This window comes from Corythoichthys intestinalis, chromosome 13 (genome assembly GCF_030265065.1).
Source record: "Corythoichthys intestinalis isolate RoL2023-P3 chromosome 13, ASM3026506v1, whole genome shotgun sequence".
In the NCBI taxonomy this organism is placed as follows: Eukaryota; Metazoa; Chordata; class Actinopteri; order Syngnathiformes; family Syngnathidae; genus Corythoichthys; species Corythoichthys intestinalis.
In genome coordinates this window covers 6921068-6931188 of record NC_080407.1, presented here as the reverse complement: position 1 = coordinate 6931188, position 10121 = coordinate 6921068, and the positions used below count along the sequence as shown (strand labels likewise).

Here is a 10121-nt window from a genome sequence, read left to right as displayed (position 1 = left end):
TGCGCAACAGATACTTTCTAGTGCGCACCACATACTTTCTAGTGCGCACCACATACTATCAAGTGTACACCAGATAGTATGTGGTGTGCACCAGATTGATTCTAGTGTGCACAGGATACCATCTGGTGCGCACCAGATAGTTTCTAGTTTGCACTACATACTTTATGGTGCGCAACAGATGGTTTCTAATGTGCACCACATACTATCTGGTGCTCAGCAATGTTTTCTAGAGCGCACCACATGCTATTGGGTGCGCACCAGATACTTTCTAGTGCGCACCACATACTATCAGGTGCACACCAGATGGTATGTGGTGCGCCCCAGATGGTTTCTAGTGCGCACCACATACTATCGGGTGCGCACCAGATGTTTTCTAGTGTCCACCACATTCTATCAGGTGTACACCATATAGTATGTGGTGTGCACCAGATTGATTCTAGTGCGCACAGGATACCATCTGGTGCGCACCAGATAGTTTCTAGTGTGCACCACATACTTTCTGATGCGCACCTGATGGTTTCTAATGTGCACCACATACTATCTGGTGCTCAGCAGATGTTTTCTAGTGCGCACCACATACTTTTGGGTGCGCACCACATACTTTGTAGTGTGCACCACATACTATCAGGTGCACACCAGATACTATGTGGTGTGCACCAGATTGTTTTTAGTGCGCATCAGATAGTTTTGAGTTGCATCACATACTATTTGGTGCGCACCAGATGGTGTCTAGTGTGCATCACATACTATCTGGTGCTAACCAGATGTTTTTAGTGCGCACCACATACTATCGGGTGCACACCAGATAGTATAGATTATTTTAAGTGCGCACCTGATCGTTCTAGTGTCCACCACATTGTATCAGGTGGACACCAAATAGTATGTGGTGTGCACCAGATTGTTTCTAGTGTGTACCGGATACCATCTGGTGCGCACCAGATAGTTTCTAGTGTGCACCACATACTTTCTGATGCGCACCAGATGGTTTCTAATGTGCACCGTATACTATCTGGTGCTCAGCAGATGTTTTCTAGTGCGCACCACATACTATTGGGTGCGCACATGATTGTTTTTAGTGCGCATCGGATAGTTTTGAGTTGCATCACATACTATTTGGTGCGCACCAGATGGTGTCTAGTGTGCATCACATACTATCTGGTGCTAACCATATGTTTTTAGTGCGCACCACATACTATCGGATGCACACCAGATAGTATAGATTATTTTAAGTGCGCACCTGATCGTTCTAGTGTCCACCACATTGTATCAGGTGGACACCAGATAGTATGTGGTGTGCACCAGATTGTTTCTAGTGTGTACCGGATACCATCTGGTGCGCACCAGATAGTTTCTAGTGTGCACCACATACTTTCTGATGCGCACCAGATGGTTTCTAATGTGCATCACATACTATCTGGTGCTCAGCAGATGTTTTCTAGTGTGCACCACATACTATTGGGTGCGCACCAGATAGTATGTGGTGTGCACCACATTGTTTTTAGTGCGCATCGGATAGTTTGAGTCACACCACATACTATTTGGTGCGCACCAGATGGTTTCTAGTGTGCACCACATACTATCTGGTGGTAACCAGATGTTTTTAGTGTGCACCACATAGTATCGGGTGCACAACAGATAGTATAGATTATTTTTAGTGCACACCTGATATTTTCTAGTGTGCACCAGATAACTTCTAGTGTGCACCACATACTATCTGGTGCGCACCAGATGTTTTCTAGTGCGCACCACATACTTTCTAGTGCGCACCACATACTATCAGGTGCACGCCAGATAGTATGTGGTGTGCACCAGATTGTTTTTAGTGCGCATCAGATAGTTTTGAGTCGCACCACATCCTATTTGGTGCGCACCAGATGGTTTCTAGTGCGCACCACATACTATCTGGTGCTAACCAGATGTTTTTAGTGTGCACCACATAGTATCGGGTGCACACCAGATAGTATAGATTATTTTTAGTGCGCACCTGATAGTTTCTAGTGCGCACCAGATAATTTCTAGTGTGCACCACACACTATCTGGTGCGCACCAGATGTTTTAAATGTATTTTATTTCTGTCGAAGTCCCTTTTGGGGCTCCGTAAATTCAGGATGTATTGCTGTAATTTGTCATGGTGGAATTTCACACTTTGTACAGCAGTATCATTTAAATAAAGTACCCTAAAGGGGAAAAAACAGATTGACTATTGACTGTTGGTAACTTCGGTTCTCCTGCTAAATTTGTCCGACTGTTTGAAATCGCAGTCTTTTAGCCAAACATAGGATGAATGAATGATAACCTACAGCCATGAGCAATTTTTCGGTATACAGCGCCGTTCTGTGGACAAAAGCATGCACATATGCCCTCACTTCCAATGGATTTATGAACTATGTTACTTTACTCAAACACTTGATCTGATCTGCTTTTCAGTACGCCTCCACAGTTCCATGATGTTTCAGTGAAGTCCAATCCATTTGGATTTGGGAGGCTGGCAATGGATTGACATTGCGGACCCGCCCCTCTATGTCACAGGAGTTGCACTTTTCCCCGCAGATGTGTTTAGGGAGACACTCAAACCTCTATGGAGACGCATCAACGCCTAAAGGCTGACGTTTGCGTGACACCATGTGTGGGAACCGTGAAAGAGACGCACGTGGACGTAATAATGAGGACTTCTCTTTTGTCAACAGTGTGGTCAAATACCTGCTCTTCATATTTAATTTCATCTTCTGGGTAAGTTTGTTGGTCTTTAAATATGTTGCTGGGTAGTTGCAATAGAGGGCAAAAAAATTGCTATTACCCAGTGTCTGATGAGTCGAATTTGTATTTTTTGTTGCTGTTCCTCTCACTCATCGAAAGCAAATTTGGATGCCAAATGATTCGATTGTCCACTCCCGCTCAGTTTAAGATTACAACAGTGCATCAAACAAAAGTAAATATGTTTAATGTGAGAGAGTTTAATAGTTCTAAAGAGAGCAAAGTCTAAATCCATGTTTGTTGACTTTCAGAAGATTTGGATTACAGATTATACTTGACAGCAAGAGGTCCATGGGAATAGAGCAACATGAACACATGAAGTTTACAACGCCCTCCTGAGTGTGCGGCTGCAGGTCGTGCACAGACAGGACGAGAATGTGGAAAAACATGAAGCGCTTCCTGGTGGAATGTGCCGCTTTTTGCCATCGGCACCCCTCGGAAATTGTCAGATAGGGAGGTGAAGCCTTTCCCACCTGATTTGGGGCAGTCTGCAACCTGGACTGATCACCACACAAGCAACCACTAGCACGGCATCACAAAAGTACATGCCAGAAACCGCCTGTCGCAGTGTATTAGTACAAAATGTTTACTTCTGAGCACTGACACAAAAGAGTGTTCAAGTTTCTTCACACAAAGAGCATCAGTGACTCACAGTGCATTAGTACAGTAACTTGATCCGCTTCTTTCACTCTTTTTGAATTTGGAATAAAAATAGTGGCTTATCTTTAGAGGGAATTCTTTAATTCTAGTTTTGTTCTTATTAGTATTTTCGCCAATGTTGCCACTCCCTCGACAAGCATGAACACATCACTGTAACGTAATAAGAAATATTATACTGTTTTTTTTGTTTTGTTTTGTTTTTTGTATACTTCTATTCAGATTCTCCTCATCTCTATTTGTTTACATAGCTCATCGCCACGGCCATGATAGCAATTGGGGTGTACGCTCGTGTCATCAAGCATGCAGGTAAACCGCCGTACATTTAGCATACACGCATTACCCAGTGCTTAATTTCTGAATCATAAAGTGCCGGAACGCAAGGTACATATGACAGCGCAAGGATGACAAGACGGGCACAGGTCCCGGAACATATGCAGAAAATGGTGCTGAAAACAACACGCAAATGCCCACTTACCATGCTGTGGGACTTGCAAGCCTCAATCCATGGTATAAATGTTATGACAACAATTTAAAATTATTTAGGTTATACTAGAGATATCCCGATTGATCGGCATCCCGATCGATCGGGTCCGATCACGTCATTTTCAAAGTATGGGAATCGGCAAAATTTTATTTATTTATTTTTTTAATTTAAATCGTTTTCTAATTGTATTTAACGTTACAGACATAATATGTTACACTCATCCAGAGTCTTTAGTTTGGGCTTAAGGTAGGGTTATCAAATTTATCCCGATAACGACGGTAATTAATTTTTTAAAAATGTATCACGTTAAATATTTAACGCAATTAATGCATGCGTTGCACGACCTACTCACGCATTGTCGCGCTTAATCTGTAATGGCGCCGTTTTACCCATTTAGGGAGATAAAAGGCAGCGTAAAATGAGTAGAGTGAATTTTGGCAGCTTTTGGAACCTTCCCAAGGTAGCAATTGATCTTATTCTTAACACCTTATGTTATTTCTCAACGCAGAGAAGATATGTCAATTGCTAGCACTACGCACAGTCATGGTTCCACTTCCCATCATGCATTTGGACATGGCTACAGTATCATTTACTGAAAGCTCAACAAATACACTGGATGGCAATATTTAGTCACAATATACAAAGTCACAAGTCTTTCTATCCGTGGATCCCTCTCACAGAAAGAATGTTAATAATGTAAATGCCATCTTGAGGATTTATTGTCATAATAAACAAATACAGTACTTATGTACTGTATGTTGAATGTATATATTCGTCCGAGTTTTATTCATTTTTTCCTTAATGTATTGCCAAAATGTATATGATCGGGAAACATTATCGGGAATGATTGGAATTGAATCGGGAGCAAAAAAAAAGCAATCGGATCGGGAAATATCGGGATCGGCAGATACTCAAACTAAAACGATCGGATCGGGAGCAAAAAAACATGATCGGAACAACCCTAGGTTATACTTTACACAGCACGGGCAATTGCCCAAACCCGAATTTCCCATAAGGGTACTGGGCTCCGGCTGTTTGTGGTCCACCTGGCTGACTGCTGGCCCTGTAGCTGGCCCCCACTCCGGGTGGCGTGAAACCTGACCATCTGCTGCCACGGTAGCAGCCTCCTGCCCTGGCTTGGCTGGCTGTCCGTGAACCAGGCTAGCTGCTGCGGCGCTAGCCTCCTGGTGCACCCGGTCCTGCCCATTAGCATGATCGCTGCATCTGCCTTCATCGCCAGTTGTTGATTTTATGACTCGTTTCGAACCAACTTCCTTCTTTTTGAAAAAAAGACAGTAAATGCACCTGTCTTTTATGGCATGTTGAAATACCGTTTGATCTTGTCAGCATGCTCCCCAGATGCCACAAATTTCCAAATTTTTTTTTTTAATGTCGGGCGTGATTTGTTGCTCCAGCTTTTCAGTGCATCAATCTCTGACTCTTTCAAATGACGTTTAATTTTAGAAACAACATGCAATTCCTGGGATTTGTTCTGTAAATGAATTTATGCATATTATTATTTTATTTTGTACATTTTTAAAAAATGTTTTTATATTATTATTTTATACACGAGAGGTCCCGGATCTGCCCAAATAAGTCCCGGAGGCAGGAACACAGGGAGGCCAAAATGAAGAGGTGCCGGATCTTGTTCCAGCAAAATCCAGCACAAATTAACCCCTGGACCAAACCTATGCCCTTGTAAATACAGAATAAATAACAGTGACATCAACTAGAAACTGCAATTTCGGGAGAAATTACACCATTACACCTGGGTCTTTCCTCTGTGGAGATACAGATCTTAGCCCCACTCAGGTCTATCAATAGAATGGACAATCATGCCAGTCATTGGCATTAAACAAAGTAAACGCCATTAAAAATGACTGGGAAAATTGGACGTCCATGTCCGTCAATGGAATGGTCTTACATAGTCGTCAACGGAATCCAAGTACATTGGCATCAATACAGTTGAGAAACATGCCGGTCAATGGCATTAAACAAAGTAAATGCCATGAGAAATGAATGGGAAATTTGGACGTCCATGGCCGTCAATGGCGGCACCCATCATAGGCGTCAATGGAATTGGGGAAGTTTGCGGGACACGTCCTATTGATATTTAGTCATTTTCTGTTGATTTTGGGGGGGGGTTCCCATTGAAAATGAATGGGAAAAATTTGGGACGTCCATGGCCGTCAATGGCATCAACATCCATATAGTCAACTGAATCCAAGTACATTGGCATCAATAGATTCGACATGCATGGCCGTCAATGGCATCAATGCAATGTAAAGTCCATTGGAAATCCTATTGAAAGTGAATGGGAAATTTTCCCATTAGAAATGAATGGGATAGTTTTTGGCAAATTTCTGGGGAACCGTAATTTTTTTTTCCAAATTCTGTAGACAACTTTTATGCCCCTCACTGTCCAGGAATTTTTGATGCCCAAATTATGTGATTTGGTCAAAAATTGTAGGACTAGATACATTTTGAAACTTTTTTTTTTTTTTTTTTTTTTCAGAAAATTGCCGTCTACGGACGAATGGAAAATTTTTCGGAGCCGTTTGAAAAATTCCCAGCGTCGCACGAAAATTCCGGTCGTGCCGATGCTTGAACGGTGCCGATTGGTGCTACGGTTCGGGCTGCGCAGCGCGCTGAAAAAACGCGGAGAATAAGATGAATTATAACAATAATAAATAAATAAGTACAATAAAGTTGCAGAACAACATAACCTTGGCTTTTCCTTTGGGAAAGACCCAGGTAATTATTGCCGACAAGTAAAATTGACTAAAGATTGACCACTAGGGGGCTGAAATGTTTTTTGGATTTGTTCTGTTAATGAATTTATGCATATAATTACTTTATTTTATCCTGTAATGTCCGTAACTATACAAGGTCCCTTTGAGAGACACTGGGACTGGAGAGCTTTTAGGCAGTAGGAAGCGAGAGGGAGACGGGCAAGAAGCAAAAGTTAGCGGTTGAATGTGGCGGCAGTCCGCTGTTATTTTATTTTTTTCTTATTGTCGCCACAATAAAATGGAGAAAGCCATCAACGACTCCTCTCCTTCTTTCCCCACATTCGGGGCTATTACAATACATATTTTTAAAAACGTTTTTTATATTATAAATGGGATAGTTGCCTTTCTCGCAGACACCGTATAACAGTTTGCATTAGTCTAACACATTCATTATAGTAAAGCATTAACCATAGTTTAAGGAGATGTCACCCCATGCACTTTGACACAGTAAAGTGGACCAGCTTATCAGCCCCTCGCCTGTTAAGGTAAGGAGAAGACGTCAGCGACTCTTCGGTGGGGTCAGAACACCCTCGCCCTACCAACATAACAAGTTGATAGCTCGGCGCCTTCGACGTCAAAACATGCGTCAGTTGCTGTGGGAGCCACGACCCAGCCACGAAAGATGACACATGAACTTGACCGCCCAAACCTGCCACAGAAGGATGATCCCAAGAGAAGGCATCCAGGCACGCCTTCCGCAGCTTTCAAAAGACTGAACATTTAGCGAACAACCGTCGCTTCTCGGGGACATTTTCAATGTATTCGTTGTTTGGCTGACCCTGGATCCAGTATTGCCTCTCCGTCATCCGTTTTTGTTTTGCTTTTTGATCACTGTCGACGAATAAATTGTCAACCTGTTCTCGGTGAGCTTTCTTTAACCGTTCAAAATGGAGTCAGTACAAAGGGTTAACGCTGGAGTGAACGCGCGGAGTTTGGCCTCCTTGCTGGAGCTGCGCCAGCGGAATGCATTCTGGTTCGGCTGTTGCTGTTCCGGCGGCTTGGCTGGGAGGCCGAATTCCTTAAATTATTATTTTCTATACAGAGGTGCCGGATCTACCCAAATAAGTCCCGGAACACAGAGAGGCCAATATCAAGAGGATCCGGCACAAATTAACCCCTGGCTGTACCCCCAAAACAGACTGATAGGCTGCCACGTCCTTTTCTCCTCACCCACAGAGACTGCGTTGGCGTGTCTTGCCGTCGATCCGGCCATGATGCTGCTGGTGGTCGGGGTCCTCATGTTTATCATCACTTTCTGCGGCTGCGTGGGCTCGCTGAGGGAGAACATTTGCTTGCTGCAGTTTGTAGGTTGCCATTTTGTGGAATGACGTTCAGAACAGCATCTCACTCTCATTTTCATGCTCAGTTCTGCATCAGTCTGACTGTCATCTTCATGCTCCAGTTGGCTGCCGGTGTGCTAGGATTCATCTTCTCTGATAAGGTATTTTTAGGATTTACGGAAATGTTGTGTCTGTATGATGACCCAGGCACACAGACAAGAAGGAGTGGCACAAAATAAAAAGAATTGAATAAAAAATGTGGCCAAAAAAAAACTTGATTATGGTCATTCTATATTATGAACTATCATGATGTTTCTTTTTCCTCAGGCCCGAGGTAAGGTAACGGAATTGGTCAACAACGCCATTGTGCACTACAGAGACGACATCGACCTGCAGAACCTCATCGACTTTGGCCAAAAAGAAGTTAGTCACAACCTCACACAAGGGTGTAGGGTTGCATAGGGACGGTAGGGACATAAGCGGATTTTGGGGGGGCAGACCCCCCCTGGTGGCCAAAAATCGGGAGCAAAAAAAAAAAGCAATCGGATCGGAAAATATCGGGATCGGCAGATACTCAAACGATCGGATCGGGAGCAAAAAAACATGATCGGAACAACCCTATTTATAACTCAAAACAAGATGAAAAGTATTCGACTAGGTTACGGAAAAATGAACAGATTAAGATGTTCTACTGTAAATTTGCAGTGTGAAAGTTAGTATAGATTAATTTTGCATCACTCATCAAGCTTATGAATTAGGTTCTTATTGGAGAGAAATGTAGCCCTGACCGCCGTTCACGCAATCTGTTTAGTTTTATTAATGTCCCGTCCCCAGGAAAATGTGTACATACAGGTTATGATTAAGGTTATATTGACCCTACCAACATTGAGAACAAACCTACGCCCTTGACCTCACATCATGTTAAAATGTGCATTTTCACATTAACGTATTTTGCGAAAAGAATGAAATCTTATCTCCTCAGTTTGGTTGCTGTGGGGCTGTGTCCTACACCGACTGGTCCATGAACATGTACTTCAACTGCACTGCCAAAAATCCCAGCTTGGAACGCTGCGCCGTCCCTTTTTCCTGTTGCATCACTACCCAAGAAAAGGTCTTTGTTATTACTCCTCGGTTTTCGACGGCATGTTCTCCAACTATATATGTGTGTAGGTGGAGGTGATTAACACAATGTGCGGGCAAGGAGTACAGGTCGTGGAATACATCGAAGCCGGCGACGTCATCCACACCAACGGATGCATCGACAAAGTGGTGGACTGGATTCACAGCAACCTTTTCCTGATGGGAGGCATCGCGGTCGGTTTGGCCATCCCTCAGGTGGGACCGGACGGTCACTTGCGCGCACAGTAGTGGGCTAACATCGGCATCCTCTTGCAGTTGGTGGGCATTCTGCTGTCTCAGATTCTCATCAACCAGATTAAAGACCAAATTGAGCTGCAGAACTACAACAACAAGCACCGTGCCGATCCATGGAGATGACAAATCAGAGAAGCGTCTCGTGAACATGTGACACCTCTTCTCTGGAATTCATTTAGTTTTTTTACTACGTGCTGGAGATGCTTTGTCACTGGCCCTTTTGCCCACTTTTTAATGCTTTCAGGTATCTTAAAATCTATTTGTTTGAAAATGTGTGCTTCATAGACTTTATAATATATTGACGTGACACTGGGCGCAGGGCTGATCCGTAGGGGGCCTATTTTCAAAAATTTCAAATATTTTCAAAACACTCAAAATATGAGTCTCCATGAGCAGCGGCATCAAAAAATTCCTGGTGGTTCCCTTATAAAATTCCGATTATTTTTTTAAATATACAGTGAGGTAAATAAGAATTTAGTCAACCACCAATTGTGCAAGTTCTCCCACTTGAAAAGATTAGAGAGGCCTGTAATTGTCAACATGGGTAAACCTCAACCATGAGAGACAGAATGTGGGGGGGGGGGAAACTGAAAATGACATTGTTTGATTTTTAAATAATTTATTTCCAAATTAGAGTGGAAAATAAGTATTTGGTCACAAACAAACAAGATTTCTGGCTGTCAAAGAGGTCTAACTTCTTCTCACAAGGTCTGACGAGGCTCCACTCGTTACCTGTATTAACGGCAACTGTTTTAGCTCATTATCGGTATAAAAGAC

At 43.0% G+C, this 10121-nt stretch overlaps 1 protein-coding gene across 3 annotated transcripts; it reads left to right on the top strand.

Moving 5' to 3' along the window:
* Window positions 1-2583: 2583 nt before the first annotated feature.
* Window positions 2584-9842, top strand: tspan33a (tetraspanin 33a). Of its 3 annotated transcripts, none has more exons than XM_057856098.1 (8): window positions 2584-2730; window positions 3663-3720; window positions 7867-7994; window positions 8057-8131; window positions 8298-8393; window positions 8953-9081; window positions 9141-9305; window positions 9366-9842. In XM_057856098.1, the coding sequence occupies exons 1-8, from the start codon at window positions 2623-2625 to the stop codon at window positions 9465-9467; spliced, it is 861 nt and encodes a 286-aa protein (XP_057712081.1). In that variant the 5' UTR covers window positions 2584-2622; the 3' UTR covers window positions 9468-9842. The 3 variants fall into 3 exon arrangements, with proteins under 3 accessions (XP_057712081.1, XP_057712082.1, XP_057712080.1); XM_057856099.1 differs by lacking the exon at window positions 2584-2730 and adding an exon at window positions 3157-3295; XM_057856097.1 differs by lacking the exons at window positions 2584-2730; window positions 3663-3720 and having other exon boundaries at window positions 6062-7994.
* The last annotated feature ends 279 nt before the right edge of the window (window positions 9843-10121 follow it).